This window comes from Pocillopora verrucosa, chromosome 1 (assembly GCF_036669915.1).
Source record: "Pocillopora verrucosa isolate sample1 chromosome 1, ASM3666991v2, whole genome shotgun sequence".
Classification (NCBI taxonomy): domain Eukaryota; kingdom Metazoa; phylum Cnidaria; class Anthozoa; order Scleractinia; family Pocilloporidae; genus Pocillopora; species Pocillopora verrucosa.
In genome coordinates this window covers 29,213,010-29,239,612 of record NC_089312.1, presented here as the reverse complement: position 1 = coordinate 29,239,612, position 26,603 = coordinate 29,213,010, and the positions used below count along the sequence as shown (strand labels likewise).

Below are 26,603 nucleotides of genomic sequence, written 5' to 3'. Positions count from 1 at the left end.
TTAATCATTTGTAACCTTTTTACCAACACGGTGCATGGGTCTGTTGACGACACGTGCAGGTGTGAGGTCTTTGAAGTTATTTAGTTGAAGAACATCTTGTAGTAAAATGGCGGACGAAGGGAGCATTGAGGGTGTGTATATCAATACGAAATTCCTCTCTTGTTGACCTTGAAATATATTGTAAAGAGAACAGCGACAAAGATTCCAGCTAACCAATGACGTAGTAATCAGTCATTTCCATTTTTTATTTCATTTAACCCTTTAACTCCTAGAAGTGATTAACATGAAACTGCACCCTAAAATATCCATATATATATATCTAGCAAACAGTAGTGATGATATTCAAATTTTTTCAGATAAAAGTTGTTATCCTGATGTGACACCAAATTCTTGTACCTGATTTAATTTGCAAGGACATGTTTAGCAGCTAGATGGGAGAATTAACATTAAGATCTTGGGACTTAAAAGGTTAAAAAAATTAGTAATATCAGTTATGATCAGTTGATTGATATTGATTGTATCAATTATTAGATAAAAATAATCAATCAACCAACAGAAATTCTTTACTGTTGCAAATGTCGATAATTTCTGTGGAAAAAACAATTGAAAATTGAGCAAGGGCTGAGCTGATGAAGTCTACTTCTAAGGAAACTTAACAGGCTTGCAGGCTCATCTATAAATAATAAAATAGTGTGATGTAGAGAATAAAACCATTTCTAGCTGTTCAGGGAGCCAATCAGTATAAAAGTAAACAAGATTTTCCATAAAAAACCCCAAGTGCTTTGGCGAATGCTGCTGAAAAGTAAGACCAGTGTTCTTGCTGTTAATGTAATTATGGTTAAATAATTGAAAGCAATTTATGTTGTTTCCAATCAGGTTCTGCTGAGGAGGAGATGGAACTTTATGATGATGATGATGAGGGAGGTGGTGATGATGGTGATGATGCTATTGAAGTTGAAGATGATGAGCAATTTGAAGAATCCATACCATCAGCTAATGGTGATGAATCCAGTATTGTACTTATGTTTAACTGGGCCTTTTATATTAATTATTCTTCTTGATTGGGTCCTTGTTTTTCTTCACATACCCAAATTTTAATTGGTAAAAGCATATCATTTAGAAATTTTAAGTTGAGCGTCAAATACATGTACCATCTGGGATTAATTTGATTTTGCTCTACCTAGCCTTTTGTTTGGTCCAGAGAAATCAGAACAGTCTCTAAACCAATCAGATTCAAAACTGAGAGCAATCATGCCTTAGTCACTTGTACTTTTCCATATAGAAGTAGTTAGCAAGTTTATCCTTTGACTCTTATTAGCTGCTCATGTCATTTTCCTTTCATCTGATTGGTTGTTTTGATTGTTTTGGTTTTATAACATTCAAATAGAAAGCGCTCTATAGCCAAATGGATTAGATATTTGTTTAATAGCTTCAGGGTGAGAACTCCATTTGTTTGGTGGTTGGATTGCTAAGCTAGAGAAAGAAAGATCCATGCTCAGGCCCCCTGGGCCAGCTGGATCCACTATGATGTGTTCTTGTGCAATAATGCCTACTCAAACAGTACCTCTTACTGCTCAGATTTTTAAATGGGTGCATATGTACTCTTCCACTCTCCTTAGTAAACTGCCAACTGGCACAAGGAAAAGGTAAAATCTGCTCATAAACCAGATGGCCTATCTTACTGGAGTTTTTCCTGATATGAGTGACTGAGTTTTACTCAGAAAGTAAACCTGCAGTACACTGCTATCTTGTTCAGGGGGGAGAAGCAGCACTCCTTCATACAACTCATATCAGGAAAAACTCCAGTAAGATAGGCCCTCTGGTTTACAAGCAGATTTTACCTTTTCCTTGTGTAGCCCAGGTGATTCCTCTTACACTAGTTCAGAGCAGGATCAAGCACAAGCCAAATAATTAAACTTTTCTTGTAGAGGTATATATTTTGAAGATCAAGCTTGTACCACACTTTGATGAAGATCATCTTGTGCCTCTGATGTGCAATACAATAACTTCATAATGGAGGGTAATTTGTAGGGATATTTAACTTAATGAATTTTAAACTCAGGAAAAAAGAAAACATCCAAATCAAAGAGGGAGGAAATGGGAGAAAAGACGAAGGTGAGTATGTCACTATTTAAATCCCTTGAATAGTGCTGACTGTTTCTATCTGCAGACAATTTTATTTTTATTTTCTTTTTTTTCTGTTTATTTTTTTTTCAAGAAGGCAAGTCACTAGTGGGTAATGGTTGAGTAAGCAGCTTAGGTGCATGCAAATTTCCATGTGATGATAGACACCAAAATTGGGTCAAAGCATAAAAAAATGTCTCTAAATTATTAATATCTGACTTGGGATTTTTAATTACATTAATAAGGAAAAGAATATATCAGACACAAATACTCAAAAGAGTATTTCATACTTTCATACATGCATGTGTTTGCCCAAATTAATTGAAAACCTCAGAGGGAAGTATTTCAAAGAACATCTGAAAATGAAACTTCAGAATAAATTACTACTTATTTACCTCTCAACAACATGAAACAATTATATCTTATTCATGTATTTTTGTTTGACTATTGATAAAATAGTTTATAATCATTTTGACTTAAAATTCATTGATTAAAATGTATGCATGCCTTTAGCACTTTGTGTTTCCTCCTCTTTCAACTGTGTTAGGTATTTCTTCCTGGTGATAAGATGGAAGATGGAGATGAATTGACATATGACAGTTCTGCTTATGAAATGTACCATGCTGTAAGTGACCTGTTTCCTTTGAATGCATGTAGTAGAATGACAGTCTGGCTATTGCAGGAGACTGTTACAGTGTAGATTTCAACAGCTGCAATTTATTCCTCTTCATTGTTTGCATGCATTTAAATATCTCCTCTCTCCAATGTACATGAATTTTTTAATTCAGAATTTTAGGATAGTAGTGTCTGGACAAAAAGTGACAGAAGAATGTTCTCTTCATTCAAATACGAAATTTAGTAGCTCCTGCCATCAAAATTTAGCCAGGAAATTCAGATGCCAAATGAAAACCTTCCTGGTATTAAGCCTTCACAGCTGAAAGACGAAACTGCCGGAGCCTTGGGGCAGAAGATACTTATTAGCATACACAATGCCATAAAGGCCCATAAAACTACCAGCTGTGTAGGCCAACCGGTACAATGTAGCTGTACAAGCCAGGTCAAGTAAAATACTCATATCTTGGCATTTTGTACCAGTGGGTGTGATAAATGGGTGCAAGTGAGACAAATGATGATAAAATTATTGCTAAATCTAAATGAAAGGATTTTGATATAATGCAGTTCTTGGATTTTGCTCAGTAGATGTTGCCAACACCAACATTTTGTTATCATGGTTTTTTTTAATTGATTGTTTCTTTGATGTAGGCTCAAACAAATGCTCCTTGTCTAAGTTTCGATGTAATACCAGATAGCCTTGGAGACTCCAGAACAGAGGTAAGAATCAGATCATGTATAGAAGGGAATATTTTCTGCTGCAAACTTGGTCCAATGACCACATCTGACCTTACATGGAGGTGAAGCATTATAAACAGAGGGCTTTGTACCCAGATTTCAAATTTAATCTTCTTATGCTATCTTAGTTATGGTTTATTCTATTAATGGCAGAAAAAACCTATTATGTGCACTTCGTGAACCCTCTGGTTCATGAAAAGTGAAACAAACTTTTGCATAAGTTTAAAATTAAGCTCTTCCATATTGAAATGGAATAGAACACAAAAACTTTGTATACTTATTACAAAAATCTTTTTTATCTTGTTTTGATTTTTGGTTATGATTGCTTTCACATTAATCTTGCACTTTCTGTTTTCAAGTTTCCAATGACAGCATACATTGTGGCTGGAACACAGGCACCACCAGGGAAACAAAATCATGTTATAGTCATGAAGATGTCACAGTTGGACAAAACGTCCCCAAGTGATGATGAAAGTAAGTTGATTTGGGTGCAAATATAAGTTGTGCTAAAGAACTGACAGTGAAGCAATAGAATAAGAGAAGCCTTCATTTAATATGGGGCTTCAGTTTATTAAGAGATCTTTTCTCATTGAATTCTTAACCAAGTTTTTTTTTTTAATATAGGGAATATTCAGATGAAATGTAGGTGTAAGGTGCATTTACCCATGATAATCTACTTCTTCATATTTTGTCTACTTGTTTGTGAGTGACCTATTATTGATAGCAGTCAATTCAGGTTTTTATTGGCTGATGGACAAACTTTCCTGGAAAATTGATGAATTATAGAGTATTTATTTTTGGCAGGTGATTCTGATGATGAGCTTTTGGATGAAGAACCAGATCTAGACACAGCAATGTTTAACCACACTGGTGGAGTTAATAGAATCAGAGTAAGAATTTTAACTATTTATGAACAAATTAACTATGAATCTGATTCTGTGACTAAAAAGGAACAAGCAAGAAGCCAAATGAACATTCTTGACTCATTAAAAACACTTCATGTACTTAAAAATTCAATCAAAATGTGATTAATTTTATTTAACTGAAACATCAACTGAACTTTAATCAAAGTGCAAAATTATGTCTAACTAAACAAAAGAAACTTAAAGACTATGCTACAGAGATTTGTCAGTATTTTGGGCAGTTTGCTTTATCCAAGGGAAGAACCTTCTTCTCCAAAATGATATAACTTGCCTAATACAGACACTTCACCATTATTTCAGACCCTGTTATTTGTTTCCTTGTTGTCTGTTCGAGTAAATCTTACTATCTGTAAGGAAAGAAGTCACAAGCATACAAGAGTCTCTTAGGGGGATTCAAACCTTAGACCTTCCAATTCTGAATTTGGGTTGTCTGCCAACTGCGTTGTAAGGACCATGTTAGTGAATAAGACCTTCCTGTTCATGTAGGTTCATACTTGATAAATTTCATGCACAGAATCATGTTTGCTTGCATAGAAAGTGGAGGTTGAGTAAGGGGAGGTTTGAGTGTTAATGTAGTAGTGGTTCTGAGGTGTTAGATCATGGTTTTAACCAGGGGTGCAAAAGGTTAATTAGTACTTAACTTTCCTTCACATTCATGCATAGGAGGTACATGTAGATGTGCTCTTTTTTGGAATGAACTTAGTCACTTCATTTCTTGCCTTTGAACAACAGTTGTAGTCAGTCTTTGCTATGGATAACTTGAATACACCACTTACTTTCTATGTTCAGTGAGTTTAATAATATGTATTTTGGGCAATAACATGATTTTGAGTGCAATTTGATCTTTATAAGCATGAGCAAATTTTTCAAAGACAACAAAATTGCATGAGCCCATAGGGCAAGTGCAATTAATTTTTATTCTTTGAAAAATTTATAAGTGCTTATTACACCAAATTGCAAGAGAAATAATGTTATTACCTGTTAATAATGTACTTGAAAAAACATTGCAGAAAGTCAGGACAGACAAAATTTGAAAGCGTGTGGACACTATTTGAAATTTGAACCTGTTTTACAACTTTTCACTCATGTTACAGAGAATGCACTCATTTTCAGCCAATCAGAAACACATAATTTTTTCATGTACATTATTACCAAGTTTATCATCTGGCAATTTTTTGGGCTACATGATGGTTTTCATGTTGGTTTTTCTTTTTCGCCAACAGTATCTATGATATATTTCATTTCAGCATTCACCAATTCCTAACCGACATATTGTAGCCACATGGTCTGAGAGGGGCAAGGTTCACATCTGGGATATATCACAGCAGGTTATTTCAGTTGATAATCCATCCATATCTGCTGAGGCATCCCACTCAAAAGATATCAAGGCACTGTTTACATTTGACGGTCATCAGGTTAGTTTGACTGAAGATCTGTTTATTATTATAAATTATACAATTATGTATGTGGCCTTTGATTAATCATGAACAAAATATTTTTCATTGGTGTCAAGATTCACTCAATCAATTTGACTGTTTCTATTCTGTAATTGTACAATCTTCATTGCACAAGTTTTTGCAAAATTAATTTAAATCTCAATGCCTTTATTGATAAAAAATCTGTATACCTCCTTGTTTGTTGAAGTATGTAGTCAGCTTCAGATATGGACACCTTTCCTGCTTCGTGAGTGTATGTAGGGTTTAGGAACCTAATGATACGTTATTTATCAAGTGTCCAGGGTAATATAGATAGCTGCAAGTCGTGTGTGATATCTTTAGGGTTTGTTATTTAAGATAGCTTACTTCACTTTTTTCCAGGTTGAAGGGTTTGCTCTGGACTGGTCCAAAACAGTTCCTGGAAGGTATGGCCAGGAAGCATTGCAATAACTCACTGACCTTGAAGGTTTTTTTTTTTGTCATTGTAGCAAACAAATAAGATCATTTGCAATATGAAACGGGAAAGTAGCAGCTTGTTCTCTGCTCAGTAAAGCCTCTGGGATATTTTATTATGCATGCCTGCCTTAAAGTATCCAAACCTAGACCATAAACAGTTAGTCAAGAGCAACCTTGATCTCCCAAGGCCAGAGTTAGTCACATTAAAAGTACAGTCTTTACTAAGCAGTAACAATGTGTGGCTGTACACAGGCTAATTAAAAGCACGATACAATAATGTTTCAACGAAAATTGCTGGCAATTTTAAAATTCACCGGAGAGCTTATCAGAGTATTTACGATCGTGTTTTCTTGCGTTACATTTACATTTAATTGTTGATAATCTGTCTCCTCAAACAGACTAGCAACAGGAGATTGTAGGAAAAATATCCATCTTTGGTCACCTGTGGAGGGCGGTTCATGGCATGTTGACCAGAGACCTTACAGTGCGCATACAGACTCTGTTGAAGATATACAGTGGAGTCCCAATGAACAGAATGTAAGACTTAACTGTGTGACTTACCGTAATTAGCTGAGATCAGGGAGCGCTTTTCGGTGTATTCATGTAAAACCAAAAGCTGTAAGCAGTTATCACAGCTTTCGACGTTTAAAAGCTGTTTATGACGTAATATGTCAAAAACGTGGGGGAGCGCTTCGTCACGGGTTACAAGGACCAGGAAATAGGAGGTGTTTGGTGTTTGGAACTCGTGATTAAGCACGAAGCCCGAGTTTTTGAGTTGTCTTCTTAAATGAAACAATAAGTATCATCAAACCAAAAATGATTTAAACATTAAAATCTAATCATTCGTATGATATAAGTTTCATTAGATTTAATTACGAACTTTTGCGTTTATAAGAACGAAACTCTTGTTTAGGGTCACGTCGACATTCTTTGTGCTTAACACAAAGAAAGGACGCCAAGTCCGTCTTCTGTAAACTTGGCTGTATTTTATTTGTATGCACTTGTAATGTCGCAATATACTGCTACTTCTTAGTTTTCATTTGATGTAATTTGCATGAGGTTTCATAAACATCGGCGAAAATCAAATCACTCTGGTTTCCCCGTGCGTAGACTGGTCAATCTTCGTGATATCAACATGTTTAATTTAATTTAATGGTTAACATAACGTTTGAGTTCCTTTTGCCGTATTCGTTCGCACTTCAAATTTTCCAATAAACTATAACTACAACTTAGCTTCATTTGATGTAAGTTTCAAACGAGAGGCTAAATGTAGCGCCTGAGTCAAATCGCCATTGGTGGCGAATTGACTCTCGGTGGTGGCGAGTTCGGTAGTGGCGAGTTTGTTGTGGTGGCAAATTGACCGAAACCAAATAAATAGTATAGAAAATACTACAAGAGGGCAATGGAGACTTGAAGTAAGAAGAGTATACTGCTTGAAGCGCAGGAATGCAGAATTTACTAATCGTCGTAGATTGCCACTTCCCTAACCAATTAGCCTGCGAGCAAGCTGTCCAGAGGCTTCCGCCCGTATCCTACGAGAGAGCTTGCAAACAGGCTATGACCATTAAGAGAGCGCTTACTGACTTTTGTTAACGATTGCTAATTGCTCTAGCACGAACTTAAATCCTACAAGGAACCATAATATGTAGACGATAGGAAATACTGATAACCAAGTCGCAATTAATCGCGGTTGGTCTGAGTTTTGTTTCTGATCGTTCATGAAGGTGGTGCTATTTTTTTTTTTACCATATCAGAGCGTAGAGAAGTGAAGCTTACGCATTCCCATAATAATATGCGACACCAAACTGAAAATTGCATCGCACTGCATATTTGATAGGATACCTTGAGTTTTTGGAAAAGTGCTTGAACCTAACTTCTTCATTTTTGTTCTCTTATTTTTCGATCTTTCAGGTGTTTGCCTCATGTTCAGTGGACAAGACGGTACGAATATGGGACGCAAGAGCGAAACCCACCAAAGCCTGCATGCTGACCACGCAGGCACATGACGCTGATGTGAATGTGATTTCTTGGAACAGGTCAGAGTCGACGCAATTGTCCTGGCAAAGCAAAAGGCACCAAACAAAACAAAGTACCAATTAGAACGTTAGGCTGAAGCACGTGACCCCGGTATTGTTTGTATTAATTATACAGCGATCATATCTGGCTTACTTTGCACACACAATTGATTATTGTTCAAAGAGTCAGTAGCCAATGAGTATTTTTTTACGACGTAGAAGGCAATGTCTTGTCGAGTAGAGATCTTTTCTTCATTGATAACAAATTATCATTGGTCGCTACGGCAACTTATAGAACAAAACGGTGTTGTGATAAGTTCAAAAGCATGGAAGCTTTAAGTACCGAAAACTAGAGAAAATTGTTTGGAACTCATGCCTTTTGTCGTTATTTAATCATTCTGAAAGTTGATAATACAAAGCGCGTACCGTTCTAAAACTAAAACAGGAAAAATACAGACTTTTTAAAGATTCCTATCTGTATATTTTCTTTTCAGGAATGAACCGTTTATTGCTTCGGGAGGTGATGACGGTGTTTTAAAAGTTTGGGATCTCCGACAGTTCCAGAGGTAAAATTAACTTTACTCTAAAAGATTTTGTTCAATTACTCGCAAGATCTCCACGATCATTATTCAAATAAATTGCTCTAAATAGGATGTATTGGAGCAATGAGTATGGTTATGAGGGTTTGGTTACTCTCAGCTCGTATAGGTCTGTCTATTACATGTGTCTGTTAATCACGTAGTTCTCCTAATCTAGGCGTTCAGTTAGTAAACCAAACCTCTCTCGTCTTTTCTCTCCTCTGCCACCATCGCGCTGTTTAAGTTCGTATACTATATTGCTCCGTTTTACTAAATGAACGCCTGAAACCGACTATCCGCTTACTGTGGGAGAATTTCCCTCAAAGGAGTACTGTCGTTGAAAGATGTTAGTGACTGACGTTTTAAAACCCAAAAAAATCAAAGAGAAAGTCATTATCCGAAAAAGTGACTTGATAAGTGTGCCTTTCCTGTGTTACTGACATGGGGAATTTGTTTAACGATCTGGAGCCTCTTTATGTGGTGATCGTTTCCTTTATTCTCCTGAGCTTAATGTTTGATTCAGTGGTGATACTGTGAGGGGAAAGTAGATCCTATTGTCACTCTCAGGAATTAAATGGTGAACAAGTCAACCGTAACCCGGACGACCCTGTGTACGATCGAGTATTACTTCTGAACTAAAATCATTTATTGCATTTTTCTCCATGTGTTTGTGTCTCCTCAGCGGTGTATCGGTAGCAATGTTCAAGCATCACACAGGTGCTATCACCTCAGTGGAATGGCATCCTACAGACAGTTCAGTGTTTGTGGCATCTGGCTCTGACGATCAGGTCACGCTATGGGACTTAGCTGTAGAAAGAGACAGCGAGGCTGACGGAAAAGGAAGGCAGTTAGATGTTCCACCGCAATTACTATTCATTCATATGGTAAGTGATGATGAGTGAAGTGTAAATTACTAAGGCTTGTTTTCTCCGTGCAAGCAGAATAATTGATCTTCATACATGAGTATTATTCATCTTATTACATCCATTTTGAAATCACTAGTGATCCTTATAATTTGATTGGCTCTCATCAATGCACTTTATTCACGAATCGCACCATTATATGCACTAAATCGCATCTTTTCCCCAGCCTATGAGGATACGTTAATAAAATACAACAACCAATCGCTTGTCTGATTGTTTGTCTGATTGACTGAGTTTTGCGATGCAATGAAGTGGTAATTGAACTTCGTGTCGTGCAATAGAGCTCTTCTGTCGTTTTACTATACCGTAAACTGCTGCTTATTACCCGTGGGCTTATACAACTTCGTAAACCTCTCTTGACGGGTTTTAGGAGGGCTCATAGTTGAATGGGTAGTTGTCGGTAGAGCACTCTTCGGTTGAGCGTCTTAAAGCCAATTTCAAAACCAAACCAAAACAGTCACAAAAACTGATCGGAATAAAAAGAATGAGACGTATTAAAAAGCTTATGGGAACTTTGAATGATTTTGATACATTTGTTTGGCGTCGAGAATGGATAACGCCCGTAACTGAATAGCGATTGGTTAGTCGAGTGAAAGACATGACTTGTTAATGAAAGTGGCGCAATTCTACCAAACTAATCAACATCGTAATAAAGGGGGTGCGTTTCTAAGGAAACTGTGGTGCTGCGTCGGTGGGAGAGTACACAGGGTAATTAAGTATGAGTTAATAACGTAAATTGGCCATCGTAAAGAGTTTCAAAAGCTGACGTTTTCGCCAGAGCGAATAACAAAGGGCTAACGCTCGAACCGTCCGCTTTTGAAACTCTTTACGGTGGCCAATTTATGTTATCAACTCCATTGATAATACTTAATTACCTCAATCAACGTCGTACTCAGAGTGAAGAAAAGCCAATGTAAGCATGAATTACTTGCGAGGGGCTTACCTTAGGGGAAAGGTATATCACAGATGTTCCTGGTAGCAGTGATTAGTGCCCTTAGGTTTTTTACTATTTAAATTTCAGGGCCAAAAGGATATTAAAGAGGTGCATTGGCATCCCCAGCTTCCAGGTGTGTTAATAAGTACGGCTGAATGTGGCTTCAATATCTTCAAGACCATTAGTGTCTAAAGCTAGCACGATCTCGTGTCCTTTGCTGTACTGTTGCGAACGAAAGGAACCTGTCTTAGTTTATGAGGATCGCTGGAAACTTACTTCCTGTTCAGACGAGGTATTCGGGCTGGGCTTTGTTCTGACTGAAAACTGGAACTTCCTTCAATATCAGTGGTAGAACCACCTTTGTCAATGGAACTAGCATTTGCAGGGTTGTCAATAACTTTTTCCATAAGCGGCTGACGATGGTTTTATGGACTGCTGTGCCCGAATAGGGGTCGTAAGGCAAAACCCAAGTACGAGCCAGCTCACAGGCTCAACAGATGGCGGTAAGGTCTGATGGGCGGCGGTAGACCAGCGGTAACCCGCTTTTGATGAAAGCTCTGTTTATGTCCACTTTATCAGAGTCTACAAGCTTTGATCTCTATTTGGACAGGCTGTCAAAATCGTAAGGCAATTTTTAAGGGACCTACAGAGGTTTCCTTGTTTGGATACATAATCAATGAAAACTTCCACAGGAGATTGACGTGTCTGTGAGAGGGCATCCAAATTTTTTTATAATTTTTTTGAGCTCAGTTGAAACTTCTTGTAGGTTTCTCGTAGTTAAGGTTTTACGACGTCAAGCATAGATAAGCCAGTCGCAAAGTACAAACCTGCCGTGAATTGCATTCGATTTTTTTTAGCAACTTGAGTGCTATTTTGAAGAAAGGACTTTGCAATTGCCAGCTCTCATCAACAGTTTTAAGATGTGTATGAAGTTTTTTCTTATAATTTGCTTGTCTCATTATGAATACAAAACTGCTGTATAGAATGACACAAATTAAAAGTATTGAAATTGATTAAGAGAAATTTGTGATTTTTTTACCAAGGGCAAAGAGAAAACACTGGGGTAAAATTCCAGTGACTAAATACCTTGAAATGTATATCATACATTACCTGGCTACCAGGCTGGTTTCTAGAGTGTGAACTCAATTATTCCTTGAGAAGGCATTGGATATGAGATGGTAAATAGTGCCGAGGTGGCTGTAAACAGTTTCATATCCAACGAGTGAGAATGGAATAATTGTTTTTTAACTGAATTTCATTACTTGTAAATCCTGAACGTTTGGATATTTGGAGCCCTTTTACAGCTGCACAACAGTTGGCACAATGTATTTCCATATAAGGTGACTAGGAATATGAGCTGGTAACTGGAGTTGAGAGAACCAATCAAAACATAGAAATTTGATATTTGGAGTTTAAAATTCAATGAAAAAGGTTATCCTGTTCTTGAGATGAATAGAAACAACAAATTGTAATTTAATATAGATTATGACTCTTCAATACAAAAAAGAGGACAAAATTACTGGGGTGATTTTACAGCAAGCAATGACAAAATCATCAGACAAAGAAAGCATGCACAACTTAATAATAATTTCTCAGTAAAAACTCCAAGCTCAGAATTACAAAGTAACTTAACTTGCATTCTCCATGATGTAATTTTCATTTTTACAAAACTTCACACCATCAGACTACCAAAATATTACCACTTGTGCAATCTTTGCTGAAATATTGTATTCATATACATTCCTCACATAAGCTTGGAAAACATTTACCTCATAAAAAAAATTAAAAAAAAAACTAGAGAGACCCACTAGACAGCAAACAGAGCAGAGCTGGCTGTAAGTTTTGAAGCAGCCATTACCTGAGGATTTTCACCCACAGCAGTGTAAAATGTGGTGAAGTGTAACATGACAGCAATATTTTTGACGTCCTCACCAGTAACATTAAGGGTACAGCCCTTATTGACAGTCCTGCCAAGTATAACAACTTTCAAAATCTCAAATCACTGGCATACATTCATGAAGAGAGATGCCTGTTCTTTGATTCCAATTATATCAAAAAAAGGACTTTTCCAATCCAGATCTGATCTCACCACTAACGAGTCAGCTGCATTTGGCATAATTTATCTTTTAGATGTGCAAAATATGCAACTGAACATCACTCATGATTGACACAATCTAGTTAATGTGGTTTTTTGTTATGAATGTACAATAAACCGAAAGTGATAAGGAGGCTATAGCTGCAGCCTTGCCACTTGTTATCAAAACCACTATATGTCAACTAAGTTACCACAAGTTACATAGCTATAAAATAGAAAAGATTGTCCTATTACTACATTTAGACGCAGCTTGAAGTATATTGTCAGAACAAAATCACTTTTATTTTTAATTAATAAGTGAGCCCATTAAGCTAAAAACAAGGTAAATGCACCTCTTTGGGTCATACACCCTCTTACAATTTCATGGCGAGATATGACATGGTTCAGGAGGTCATCTCGTCTTTTCACGTTTGAAAAAGCCAGATTCACTATCCTCTCAGAATACAAATGTATTTGACAGCTTAAATCATTTGAGAAAACAGGCCATTTAACAGTTTGTCAGTCTAATTCTTCAACCCCTTAGGCACTTCATTAGTCAACTTGATTAATATTTATTGCTTGTCAATTTACACCTGCACCTGTAGTACAGTATTCAAATACCAAATACCCCAAAGAAGTTTGGGGTAAATATAATAGAACTATTGCTAAATTATAACTACCAGCTTTAAAAGAAGTGACAGGCAATTAGTTACTGAGAAAGACAAAATAATTGATACAAGGAATAGTTATATTAAATTGTCCTTTTCCGCACTAAACATTATAAAGATCTATGGTTCTCAGGACTATCAAACTTGGGGTCAGACCACTTCCTCCTTGCAAAACATTATCTCCACACTATTACCTGTTGATAAACTATCGTTTACCTTATCTAAAGCTCTATATTACAGAGACAAGAGAGAGAACTGATTGATAATGCAAACCACAGTTTGCACATGATAAACTCTATGATCCCCCTCCACCACAACAACCACTACTGCTCTGTCGCTGGGGTTGTTCATCAACTATTACCACATTCTTCCGCCTGCTATTTCCTCTGTCAGGTATTCCATCACGATTGCCCTCGTTTTTTTCTTGTCTCTCCAACATTTCTTTGAGGAAAAAACCGTAATTAATACCACTTGCAATGTGCTCATGATGCAATCACTAAAGTTAAGTTAACTGTTCATTAACAGTCTACAACCACAGGTATGGTGCAAGAACTTTTTTCCCCAGGCATTTGACAAACTCATGACAAATTCCAATTCCACTAAACTTTAAGTATTTCTTTTTTAAAGTAGGTAACATTAAAGGAGAGGTTTTCATGTTTTTAGCAAGGATAAATACCAGGGAGGCAAGAATTAACCAAAATGGAACAAAAAAAGGTGACGAATGGAGAAGAACAACACTACATTTTTTTGGTTACAATTTTCCAGATACACAAACCACCTGAAAAAGTAGCAAACTATTTGTGAATATTTTTAGGGAGGAATTCATCATATGGCTAGAAATTAAAGTACAAAATAACACTTACGCTTTGCAAGCTCAAAGAACATTTCTTCTACACCTTTGTTAAGTTTTGCTGATGTATGGAAGTGCTTTGCCCCTACTGTCTTGGCATACCTGGAATTATAATGATTGAAGATCTGTGATTTACAACATACCTGTTTATCATGATCTAAGACAAAATTATTACAAGCTCACTTTCAGTTTCTTTGATTACTCTCCTGTTCTTGGCTATTTTTTTAAAGTTACAAAGGGTTTCCACCCCCTTCATGTGCATTTTGAAGGTGCTGATATATTGATAATATTGTGTAGCATCCTTGAGTGGCTAAAAGTTACCAACAAGGAACCTTGCTGTGTGTTGCCATGAACATTTTACATTTCAGAAGCTAGTTGTGTCTAGTATCCCTTCCCCTGATCAAATGCTTGGCAACTAAGCTATAAGTCTAAGTCAGTGGACATGATGTCCCTACTAATACAGCTAAAGTTATAAGCTATGATACAAAGTGTTATCTGTGTTCAATGTTGGTGATGTAACCCAAATAAAAAGCAACCTTCTTAAAAATCCACCTTCCAAACATGGGGTGTGGCTTACCTGCTGGTGCAGCTTATATGCTGGTGTCTACAGTATCCTAAATTTTGACTCTTAGAAGGTAACAAAAGCAATAAAGAGCCTTAAGATAACAAACTTACGCTTCTGCCTCTGAAGCCTCCACATGTCTGTCTTTTTCGAGGTCAATTTTGTTTCCTATTATAAAGATAATGATCAAATATCAATATAGGGTACATCAAGAGAGGTGATATCTATCTCAACACACAAGAACTACAAGTAGACATTATTACCTGCTATGCAGAGTGCAATATCTTCTCCCAACATTTTCTTAAGTTCCTTGACCCAGTTTTTCACCTGTTTATCATACAAAAGATATACAGCTGAATTATTAATTTATAAATGCAACAACATTCATTACACTGTGCATTTGTAACAGTCAGGTAACATCATGACTTTAATTACCTTGAAAAAGGAATCTTCATCTGTTATATCATAAACTAGAATTGCACCATTGCTGCAAAAATGAAAAAAAAAAAACCAACTTAGAAATAATCAGTTCAGATCAGCCCAATTATAACTTAGCGATAATATAATGGTCTGAGTTATATACGCATTCCAATTAGTTCTTATGATCTATTAAAGGAAATACACATAAATGATTTTGACATACTCTGTGGTCTACTTGACACCAGACACCTCACAACAATACTTGGTAGCTACTTTTATATAAAGCACACAACAGAAAACTCCAAAAGTATGTTGACTCCCTACCTATCTCTGTAATAAATTGGTCCTAAAGCATGAAATCTTTCCTGGCCTGCTGTGTCCTATAGATAGATATATGAATGAGAAATTGATTTAAGATAACAGGGCATTATGTTATGACATTCCAACACTCAAAAATTATAAAATACTGTAGTCTGAAGCCTATTCTTGTCTAGGACTCAGTCTTTGATTTTAAGTTTTCTCTGGAGTTTTGGAATAACTGGAAATTTCCTTATAAACTTACAACAATTAAATCAATCAAATCAATTCATAGCTATGCTAACTCCTTTTATCAACAGGTAGTGTGTTAACTTTGAATCAATATACTCACCCATATTGCAATGTTCACTCTTTGCCCATCTATATTTAATCTTTTATTCAAGAATGATGCCTTAAAAGAAACAATGAGACAATATTTCACTTCAGTTATTAATATGCATACCAACAAAAAGGTTTATCACATGTGCCAAGTTTTGTTCTGAAGATGAAAGCATTTAATAACTATTATAACATGGTCTTGATAGTCTCATTATCTGGGTGAGAGAAGGCTTTATTATAAATCAGCTCTAATTTTTCGGTTTTGATCCGTGAGTAATGTTAAGTCCTTCAGTTTGGTAAGTTTGAGTAAATGTTGTGAACTGGTTGGACGTAAGTTGAGGGGAGTTGGTTTTAAGTTAATGAACCTGCTTTCAAAAGTAAGACGTTTTGAAGTTCCCCATTGTGTAGGTGAAACATTGTCCAACAACCCAGTCTGTGGTGTGGTTTGTGACTCTATGGTGTTCAGCAATTTGGTTGTTCATGTTGCAATTTTAAGGGAACAATAAATAGTGATGTCTACAGGCAGTGAATAATCACTGTGCCCTAGACCCACAATGTGTCCAAACAGCATGGTACCTCCTGTGTCCTGGTTTTTCATTGCTCACCCCTTTAAATAAGCTACATGTACTTCTACTGTCCAAATTAAAAGGACTGTAAGTTGAAAGTGTGACATCTGCTCAAAGACTTGCTTTAACTACTCAAAATTTTTTCACAAATGTTTACATGTCTGAAGTGTTATAACAGGTTAGCCTCTGTCTGCAGAGAAAATTCCAGAAATTTTCAAACATGTTTACAACATACATATTCAAACACTCTCAAAATGAAGTTGTTCACAGTTATTTCTCAATGATTTTATTATCAAAGAGAAAGTAAAGGAAATCACTTATTGGTGCAAAATATCCCTTACATTCCTAAATGAAGAATACTAAGGTAGCCAGGTAAATTAGTAGTCTCTTGTTCTGTCCTAACTCGATGTAAGTCCATACATAACATGCACATTCACATCCGGTTGTTTTTCGGTTTTGATGTTGCAATTTCTTTTAAATAGATCAAAGCAAGCTCCAACATATAAATCCCTTAGTTGTAACTAAATTAACTTCTGGTTGGAATTTTTTATGAAATGTAAGGAACTAATCGTATTTACGTAAGCATCTGTTTTAGAATTATACGTTTTGTACGAAGTAATAAAGGAGTAACTTCAGCACAAAGTTGTCGATCATCCTTTATTTCACACAAATTTCAATTTTATGATATGTCCAAATAATCTAATACTCTCAATTACCTAAATATTTCTTAAACTGATACATCAACACCTTAACTCATCATAAACACAGAAGACATTGTCCATTCAGTACTGATATCAGGAATCGTGTGAAGAAATGGGCCGGTCTCCAGTCTGACTGGAAAGAGCTATGATATGATAAGTTAAGTAACTCTTTAATTTATGCCCTTTTTCCAAATCTTATATACTGTATCATGTGATGGCTCTGGGCCAGGTTTACGACACACGTAACACAAAAAGTTACCTACTTGTAAGGTAGTTAAATGCTTATCGTTGAACTTGTCTTGTACGTATCGGAGCATAAGGGACGTCTTACCAACGCAGCCCTCCCCTAGCAAAACCACTTTGAATTGGTTTTTACGCGACGCTGAAGCCATTCCCACGATCTGTGATCTCGTTGAAACCTAAATCTTGATCAGAAGTAAGAAAAAACGGTATTTTATGCTCCTCTACTGGGATTTACAATTAAGTTCCGGACTCCATTTTCAATCTTACAACACCGACAAGTACCGAAATTATCCTCGTGACACTGACGTCAACTAATCGTAGTTTGCGGAAGTATCGTCGGAAAAACTCGGGGACACTCCGTAACTCTTCGGGGCCTCGTTGGTACACTCCAATTCAGCCTAAGTGAAGAAAAATGTAAATGTAACTGTTCGCTTGTTTAACGCAGGCTCAACAGCGTTGGAAACTTCAAATTTTTACAGAAGCCACACGTGCTTGTGTAAAATTGTACAAAAATGGTAATTCTCTTTTATTTCATTGACTCTCATCTGCACTCAAAGTGAGGAAATTTAATTGATTATTCTTGTGCACGACTTTTTATATTTTAGGTCTCCCTCAACCCAGTTCAGATTCTTAACCAAGGTGCCGAAGAGGAAAGAGCCGAAACAGCTCGTCTTGTAAGCACAGAAATATGATTTGTCTTTCTTGTTTTAAATTATTCGCCAAACGTACTCAAGTTTTTCTATGTGGCTGCTAATTTGCTGTCCAGTGTATGTATATTTGTTTTAAATCACAAATCTTACAAGATTACGTTTGATAATTGTTTCCTCTCGCATGAAGCCAGAAATCTGTCAAATCAAATGTGTTGGCACACCCAGCGTTTGATGGCTTACAATCGTGTTGACTAGTGGATGCAGTAGCACATTGTATACATTTTCCTTGATTATTTTCAGTCGTCATTTGTTGGTGCTATAGCTATTGGAGATCTCGTCAAGAGCACTCTTGGTCCGAAAGGAATGGTAGAGTATACTACATGCTTTTGCAATCTGTGTTCTCTCATGCTTATACCTTGATCATAGAGTTATTCTCTTCTTGTTACCACAAGTTTTAAATTTGCTCCATCTCATTGTAATGAACAAACTTTTAAACAGAGACGAACAGTTGTGACATGCGATCTTGTGAAAATATTATACATAAGTGAGTGCCCTAAAGCCTGGAAATCTTTCACTTTTGTATTGGTTACTTTTCCAGTTCCACTCTTCGTATTTCGGCATTAACCTCTAAAAAAACCCTCTCAATTTTCAGGTTAAAAATGTATCACAATAAAGGATGTTGTTATTTCTCTGTTGGGTGGTGTTAATCAGTTTGGAGCTCACAAATTATTTGTGAGACAATTAATGTGACATTTCAGCTTAAATGGTTGGAAAGAAACACTATGTTACGTCCTTTGTACCATACATGCTATGTTTTGTGGATTTTGCTAGTTATTCTTGGCTTTAATTGTGTTTGATTTACTTCTCAGGACAAAATTCTACAGTCGTTTAGCAAGGCTGAAGAAATTCAGGTTACAAATGACGGAGCAACAATCCTAAAATCCATTGGAGTTGATAATCCAGCTGCAAAAATTCTTGTGGGTAAGTGAGGTAGTTCTATAATAAACTTATTCAAGAAGGTTGTAGCTTTAAAAATTTATATGACATCATAAGACAGAAACAACTGTCAGACCCCTTGCATGGCAAACACTCAATTGGGCGCAATAGCGGAGCTCGCAGAGTGTAGCCCCATAATTATACAAAATAGTAGTAACCCATCAAGCCAAAAAGATTTGGATGTACAACCATACGACCGTATGACCTTACGACTGCACAAGATGCTACTTTTAACATGTGTGGTCAACTGTACCACGGGCACACTAATGCCACAGCTTTGTTCAGTAGTTCAGTGGTCAGTGCACTGGGCTCCAAGTTGGACAACCCGGGTTCTAGTCCTGGCCGGGGCAAGGTGTTGTGTCCTTGAGATGTGTGGGGAAAAAAATGCGAGCTCTGCTTTTAGGCTTGGCTAAATCTATATATTACTGAATTTGAATATAAAGAGTGGCTCATCTGTTCAGAGAAGACAATTGACCTGACCCAAAACCACAACTAAGGAGGAATGAGGGGTTCTACTATTGCCAGATGATAGAATACCTTTCCACAGCATTGTAATCCAGACAGTGTGCTTTTTGCAAGTAGTCTTTCTTGTTTCCTTTGTTCTCCATTTAATTAGAGTTATCAAAAGTTCAAGACAATGAAGTTGGGGATGGCACAACAAGTGTGACAGTACTAGCTTGTGAATTGCTGCGGGTATGGTGTGCAAGTATTAAATGTTATAAGTAACTAAGGTCTTGAATCAGATAAGGTGATCTAAATTAAAATAATTGTGAACAGAGACAACATTATGCCCTGTTAGATTGACTCTTGTCATTACATTGTAACAAAGATGGTATGAATGACCAACTATCTTACAGACAAGTTTATGAGCACTGCCCTTATAGATTGAAGTTTTAGAATTACTATTCTTTGTTTCCAACAAATATATGTTTTGATATATTTGATTAGAAAAATACAAAAACAACAATAGTAATGATGACAAAGACTATTCAGCTTTCTTCTCACATTGGTGTCACTGAAATGTAAATTTTGCAACATTGTACTAATATTTGGCCTGTGTTCTATATCAGGAGGCTGAAAAACTTGTGTCATGTAAAGTACATCCCCAGATTATTGTGTCTGGTTGGCGGAAAGCTGTACAAGTTGCTCAGAAGGCCTTGGAGGCTGCAGCTGTTGATCACAGCAGTGATGAGCAAAAATTTAAAGAGGACTTGTTGAATATTGCAAGAACAACACTTAGCTCAAAAATTTTGGTGCAACATCGAGATCATTTTGCAACTCTTGCTGTTGAGGCAGTGTTAAGACTTAAGGTAAAATCAATTCTACAGATATGTCGCAATGAATTCATAGATGTAGCTGGTACTTCCAATTTTGATTAAGGCATTTTTGTCATTGATTGGGTCATCACTTTAACATGAAGTTGTAAGTATATCTGTGTGAAATGAAAACTCTGTGTAAACTTCAATCAAATTGAATGGTTAGGATTAACCCTTAACTCCCATGGGTGACCAAGACAGATTTTCTCCTTACAATAACAATACAATCTCAATCAAACAGGTGACAAGAATAAAGAAAAATTTAAAATTTTGAGGATTTCTAGTTGATCCAGTACCAAATTCTCAGTACTAGCATCATAAGAATTGTATGGCACACAGTAAGGAGTATTAATGATGAGATCTTGGGTGTTAATGGGTTAAGAGTTCCAAATGGTAGGAAGTTAAAAAGCTGGCAATGGCCAGTCAACCAATCAGATGCCTTAATGGTTTTTGCCAGGGGATACCAGATTGTAGGGATGCCAGATATCGATTGTAACAGTTGTTACTTGTCATATTTCATAATTTATACTAGTAAAGTATATTGAGTGACAAGCATAGTTAACTTGTACTGGGACTGTAGTAAATTGGTTGGTCATGATAAGATAATTGTTAATGATTTGTCTAGGATTTCTTGTCAGTGTTCATTGATTAGTGATTACATTTGAAACATGTGGTTTGATGTAGACAGAAGTCTGGTTTTTCTCGAAATTTCAGGGCAGTGGAAACTTGGATGCCATTCAGATCATCAAAAAACTTGGTGGAAACCTGGTTGACTCATACTTGGATGAAGGTATGTAGTAGTCAATAACATGCCAATCTTGATAAGTGATGATAATTTTTTGAATGAATCAAAGGTTTTTGAAAATAAAAATTCATGCTTTTCACTATCATAACAGGATTTTTGCTTGACAAGAAGATTGGTGTAAATCAACCAAAAAGAATAGAAAATGCAAAGATCCTCATTGCAAACACTTCAATGGATGCAGATAAAATCAAGGTGAGTTATGGAACAATGTATGCCCGATGACCTTTTATAGAGAGGTTTTTCTTTGGTTGGACCAATCTCTTATGTGAACATTATAGTTTCTAGATGCATAGACTAACTTTTAGTTGTCTTTCAAAAGGTATTTGGTTCCCGAGTGAGGGTAGAATCAACTGCAAAGCTAGAAGAACTAGAGCTTGCAGAAAAGGTTAGTTTTTTCGTTTGGTGGTTCAGTTTTAGCATGGAAGACTGAAGTAGTCTTTCTGCGTGCTATGTACTCTCTTTTTTCAAAGTTTATTACATTTTGTCAAAATATTTATAAAAATAAATTAAATGGGAATTGATTAGTTGTCATGTTGCAATTTTCTCCTCAGCATAAGATGAAAGAAAAAGTGGACATGATTCTTAAGCACGATATTTCTTGTTTTATTAATAGGTGAGTGTTGAAGTTTTTGCATACATGGGTATACACATGTACAAAATTACATGTATGGGTGGTTTTTTTTTTTGGATCGTTAGTTCAAGTAAAATGCAAAACTGTTACTAACAGTTGATAAGTGGTATGGGAGATGAACTTACTGAGTTTTCTTTTTCTTAGACAACTTATCTATAACTATCCAGAGCAGTTATTTGCTGATGCTGGTGTCATGGCAATTGAACATGCTGATTTTGAAGGTGTTGAGAGATTAGCTTTGGTATTAGGTAGGTAAACCTTAATAATTTTCTTCATTAAACTTATACTGCTTCACTTGTGCTGTACCTGAAAACTGTAGAGGTCAATTCATAAATTGTTGATAAAATTCAATCAGCTATTTATATTTTTAGGTGGAGAAATTGTATCAACATTTGGCCGTCCAGAGCTTGTGAAACTTGGGGAATGTAAAGTGATTGAAGAGGTTATGATCGGTGAAGACCAGGTAAGATTTCACTATTTGGTTTTTAGTTGGAAGGATTCACTTTTTACTGCAGTCTTCTGAAATATATCAAGTGATGTTGATCATTTACTTCTGGAAAAAATAAGGCAAATGGATGTCACCCATGATGCCAGAACTAAATGGACCATTAGCACTCACTACAAATAATTAACCCGTAGCATATATTAAGTAATCCACTTAAAACTGTTTTGATACATCTTGCCTTTAAACTCACCAACTTGCTCATCAAACGAACTACTGTACATTTGACTATGAAAAACACATTTTTACTTGACCACTCATTTGATTCCTTTGGGTTTTTTTTTTTTTATAACTATTTTTGCCAGCTGGTAAAAGAACCTTCTTTAGGTTCCTCTGTACCCAAACAATTAAAATGAACCTCTCTGTAGATGGAGAAATGAGTTTGTCAATCAAGGCTGACAAAAGGTGGACTCTATAGTTGGTAGTTTTGTTCAGGAAAAAAAAAGAAGAAGATTAGCATTATGCCTGAGATCTGTTCTCTTTGCTAAATTATTTTAATATTGTATTTTTATTGTAGTTGCTTCATTTTTCTGGCTGTAAGCTTAATGAGGCCTGCACCATAGTAATCAGAGGTGCCACACAGCAGATCCTGGATGAAGCAGATCGGTCACTTCATGATGCACTGTGTGTTCTCACTCAAACTGTCAAGGAAACAAGAACAGTGTGTGGAGGAGGTAGGATTAGTCAAGTCCTAGATCTTCAGTGGAAGCTCTTTGTTACAATGGCTTCTTACCAGTGTACACTAGTCAGTCCCACCAATGTTAATTTATAATGGTAATAGGACCCAGTGGAGTATAATTTATGATTACCGACAGAATTGGACAACACAAAGTCCTGTTACCAATTAATCAAAACTATGACAAAATTTGAGAAACTAGACACCAGTTGTACATTTTCATAAAACAACAGTTAACTTGGCAAAATGCGAGACAACATCGTGCACATATGGCACATTCTGTCCACTTACACAAGCATGATGTGTTAATTTTCCCTTTAACTGTCCTTTTACACTGTCCAATTACAAGCATGATGCCTACACTGTCTTATTAGTGCACAAATTGGGCTGATGACCAATCAAACTAGATAATTTTGTTATAGTTTTGATTATATTAACAATAGCAACATCTTGAAATGCTGAAGGTTACCCTTCACTGTTTTTGCTTGTGGTAGTGGTTGTGTTTCTTAGCAGAGCTAACTTGTAAATGTCCATCTTGGTTTGTGTATCTTGAAAAATACTAGCCATATATTCAATCTTTACAATTGATTGTTGACCCTCTACTACCTGACCTGTTAGGTGCCTCAGAAATGTTGATGGCCAATGCAGTTTCACAGCTTGCTGCAAAGACTCCTGGTAAAGAAGCTGCAGCTATGGAAGCTTTTGCAGCTGCATTGAGACAGGTACATTATATACTTGAGTATAGGTTAAGAAAAACTGTACAAGCTGAAAAATAATTCAAAATATACACTCTCCACAATGAAGTCTATTCAAGGTACTCAGGTAGAAAGGGGTGCAAGCAAGGAAATGACATGGGGGGTGAGGGTGGGGGGGGAACAAAAGGACACTTCTGTTCTATGGACTGTTAGGGTGTCACATAGAACTATCAATTACTTTCTTGAAAACAAAAAGTGATCCGAGATCCAACGAGATTCAATGGTGCTGTTTAGTGCTATGGACTAAAGCATGCCAGCAATTACGTTAAAGAATGGTGAAGCAATCGCTAGTGTTTTGTCATCAAAGCGCTTCAAAAAGCAATGTATGACCATTATAAAAGTGATGTAGATGTCATTGTTATCAAATTGGTCATTTTACATTACCTCGGTAGGTGTAGTCGCCCTGTAATATCACATCTAATTACATTAATGTAATGGGCAATGTGATCTTTACATCAAGTGATTTGTTGAATCAAGGTGGTAGTGTAATAATGTATCGTTCTGTTTAACACATTAGCTGCCCACCGTGATAGCTGACAATGCTGGGTATGACAGCGCTGATTTGGTGGCAAAACTTCGAGCAGCTCACACAGAAGGAAAGAAAACCTATGGTTTGGGTAAGTATTACTTGCTTCTGTTGAAACGCTCGATAATACTTGTATTTTTCCTCTCAGTATTGCAATCTCCATATATGTCAAGTGCCTTATTTTTGTTCAAGTGCCCTTATCCACCTATGGTGGGCCAGTCATTGAACTCCCTTCAGTAATATTTACTCTTTCCCCTTTGTAGTTGGACTCAACTGACTGATTGGTAACATGAAGATTCAAGTTCCTACTAATTTAGTTCTTCTAAGCATGATAGTGATGACTGAAAATATTATTGTGGAATTAGGATGTTTGAAGCAGCAGATATCGCCTTAATGTCTGTTTGGTGCCTTAGTAAGTTAAAAAAAACACCGCGAATTGCGGAATAATCATATTGCGAACGTAACCTTAGCTTCGTCATTTGAAAATGACAAACAACAACCAGTAGTTTCATTAACTCATACTTAAACTGGGATGCATTTCATCTCGAGTGGAGCAGAATTGTTGAAGAACGAAAGAACAGAGTTTAAGAAACTTACTTTTATTGTGTTCAGACATGACTCAGGGCAGTATTGGGGACATGGCTGAGATGGGTATCACTGAGTCCTACCAGGTCAAGAAACAAGTCCTGGCGTCAGCAGCAGAAGCAGCCGAAATGATTGTTAGGGTTGACAACATCGTCAAAGCCGCTCCACGGTAATAACCTGTCCCATTTCTCCGTTTTTGCCTCATTAGTAATAACTGAATACTATCGATATGTTTCCGGGTCATGCAAATTTGTGGCCGAGCTGACGTTTTCTGTCTTCCCAAGCTTGAACTGTCACGTTTAGCGCTGACTACGGATTACCTCAATTAACGTAACATCATGAGTTCGATCATTTCAGTTAGTGAATAGTTGGATTGAAAGTGTTGGGACATAACGATGACTTGGGCGAGTAACAGACGGTACATCTGAGTTTATCACGTTTTCATGTGGATTTTCTTTCTTTATTCACAGACCCAGGAGAGATGACCACCCTCACCCATAGATGTTGTGCTAAAGAAGCGTTTAAATTCCCCTTGACAGTGATGGACTAAACTATACTTGTTTGAGCACACGATGATTCTGTTTTTAAATGGTGTCAGTTTGCGACAATGCTGCATCACCATGTTGAATGTGAGCACAAATGCTCACTACTCGAAACGAACGGCATGGAAAGAAGAGACATTTTTAGTGGATTGAGTTTCTTTAATATTATTTCTCCTTCTGTGTGAAAGATTCTTTTTTTACCATATATGAATCATATCACAACATAACCAGCTCACTTTCAAATTAGCATGCTCCCTGGTTGCCTCTTCACAAAGCAAAATAGAATATAAAGCAATAAAAAAAAAAAATAAAAGAATATTCAGTGTGTCTAATGGTGGAGATTGTTATTGTAAATGACCCTCCACCACCATACTGTGGGCATGCGCGACTTAAAACAGCCGGTTTTTTTTTTTTTTTTTTTTTTTTCAAAAGTTTGGCTTGCTTCCTGCGAGTCAGCGTAGTGACCGATAGCTGTGGAGCACGCATTTTGTACAGTGCGGTTAAAAATCCGCATAATCCTTTCATAGTCCGTCCATGTTTGACTCGTTGGATAATTAATCACAAAAATGGAAGTAAATATCACTGACTCTGAGGTGAATAATTGATTCAGTTTAGACTACATGGAGACCAAACGATTAGCGTCTGTTGGTCATAACATTGAAGTATATTCGGAAATTGACTCTTAAACCCATAAGAGTGATAAGCATCTAATTTCTCCATACACCACCACTCCTGAATCAAATGTAAAAGCTCTTGACCGTTAAACGAATTCTCCTCGAGAGTACCTCAGGTAACTTGCATTCTGATGTTAAGATGCAAAGGGTAACACTCTTGACCCAAGATTTTGTTTTCGGTTGCTCTGAGGGTGAACGGTCCTTGCCAATCACTTACGAATAAGCCAATCAGCGAGCGCAAAAAGTACTATTCACTGACAAAGTTTAGACATATCTAAGGGCCTGTTTACATGGAGGTGGGGGACCCCAGGTAGGTGAGGTAACCCGCCTGTCCATATAATTTCTTATTTTATCCTGATCTCATTTACATGATAGGTGGGGTGACCCGCTTAGGCGGGTTGCCCGGTCTACCAGGTAGGGTAACCCTATCAGCCGGGGTGACAATTTGCCATGTAAACGTCTCAAGGTGGGGCAATCCGCCTAGCC

The 26,603-nt window shown here is 36.7% G+C and overlaps 3 protein-coding genes across 3 annotated transcripts; 2 read left to right on the top strand and 1 right to left on the bottom strand.

Annotated features, from left to right (window-relative positions):
* The first annotated feature begins 15 nt into the window (after positions 1–15).
* On the top strand, positions 16–11,752 carry LOC131780896 (glutamate-rich WD repeat-containing protein 1-like). Its single transcript, XM_059097523.2, has 14 exons — positions 16–131; positions 877–999; positions 2,063–2,115; positions 2,672–2,749; positions 3,388–3,456; positions 3,834–3,948; positions 4,279–4,364; positions 5,645–5,812; positions 6,215–6,258; positions 6,688–6,826; positions 8,201–8,325; positions 8,799–8,870; positions 9,565–9,766; positions 10,827–11,752. Exons 1-14 carry the CDS (start codon positions 107–109, stop codon positions 10,929–10,931), a joined length of 1,404 nt encoding a protein of 467 aa, XP_058953506.1. The 5' UTR covers positions 16–106; the 3' UTR covers positions 10,932–11,752.
* Positions 11,753–12,367: 615 nt separating this feature from the next.
* On the bottom strand, positions 12,368–17,747 carry LOC131780910 (ras-related protein Rab-21). Its single transcript, XM_059097537.2, has 8 exons — positions 17,480–17,747; positions 15,963–16,022; positions 15,638–15,693; positions 15,329–15,380; positions 15,157–15,220; positions 15,007–15,061; positions 14,345–14,433; positions 12,368–13,922 (listed from the first exon to the last, which is right to left on the bottom strand). Exons 1-8 carry the CDS (start codon positions 17,606–17,608, stop codon positions 13,777–13,779), a joined length of 651 nt encoding a protein of 216 aa, XP_058953520.1. The 5' UTR covers positions 17,609–17,747; the 3' UTR covers positions 12,368–13,776.
* A 141-nt stretch (positions 17,748–17,888) lies between these two features.
* LOC131780839 (T-complex protein 1 subunit beta) lies at positions 17,889–25,770 on the top strand. The gene is made up of 17 exons (XM_059097432.2): positions 17,889–17,974; positions 18,065–18,133; positions 18,410–18,475; positions 18,979–19,090; positions 19,722–19,798; positions 20,176–20,415; positions 21,136–21,211; positions 21,318–21,418; positions 21,546–21,611; positions 21,778–21,839; positions 22,002–22,105; positions 22,229–22,320; positions 22,877–23,033; positions 23,654–23,757; positions 24,308–24,407; positions 24,929–25,070; positions 25,372–25,770. Exons 1-17 carry the CDS (start codon positions 17,972–17,974, stop codon positions 25,400–25,402), a joined length of 1,602 nt encoding a protein of 533 aa, XP_058953415.1. The 5' UTR covers positions 17,889–17,971; the 3' UTR covers positions 25,403–25,770.
* Positions 25,771–26,603: the final 833 nt, after the last annotated feature.

What these genes read in the sequence shown, in the direction of transcription:
- LOC131780839 (XM_059097432.2), top strand. An exon ending in GAGCCGAAACAGCTCGTCTT is followed by an intron (nt 18,134 to 18,409) that starts GTAAGCACAGAA and finishes GATTATTTTCAG; the next exon opens with TCGTCATTTGTTGGTGCTAT. An exon ending in TGACTCATACTTGGATGAAG is followed by an intron (nt 21,212 to 21,317) that starts GTATGTAGTAGT and finishes CTATCATAACAG; the next exon opens with GATTTTTGCTTGACAAGAAG.
- LOC131780896 (XM_059097523.2), top strand. Translation starts at nt 107, where the DNA reads ATGGCGGACGAAGGGAGCATTGAGG. An exon ending in ATCCATACCATCAGCTAATG is followed by an intron (nt 1,000 to 2,062) that starts GTGATGAATCCA and finishes TTTTAAACTCAG; the next exon opens with GAAAAAAGAAAACATCCAAA. An exon ending in AATGTGATTTCTTGGAACAG is followed by an intron (nt 8,326 to 8,798) that starts GTCAGAGTCGAC and finishes TTTTCTTTTCAG; the next exon opens with GAATGAACCGTTTATTGCTT.
- LOC131780910 (XM_059097537.2), bottom strand. Translation starts at nt 17,608, where the DNA reads ATGGCTTCAGCGTCGCGTAAAAACCAATTCAAAGTGGTTTTGCTAGGG. An exon ending in ATGAAGATTCCTTTTTCAAG is followed by an intron (nt 15,221 to 15,328) that starts GTAATTAAAGTC and finishes TATGATAAACAG; the next exon opens with GTGAAAAACTGGGTCAAGGA. An exon ending in GAGGCTTCAGAGGCAGAAGC is followed by an intron (nt 14,434 to 15,006) that starts GTAAGTTTGTTA and finishes TTATAATTCCAG; the next exon opens with GTATGCCAAGACAGTAGGGG.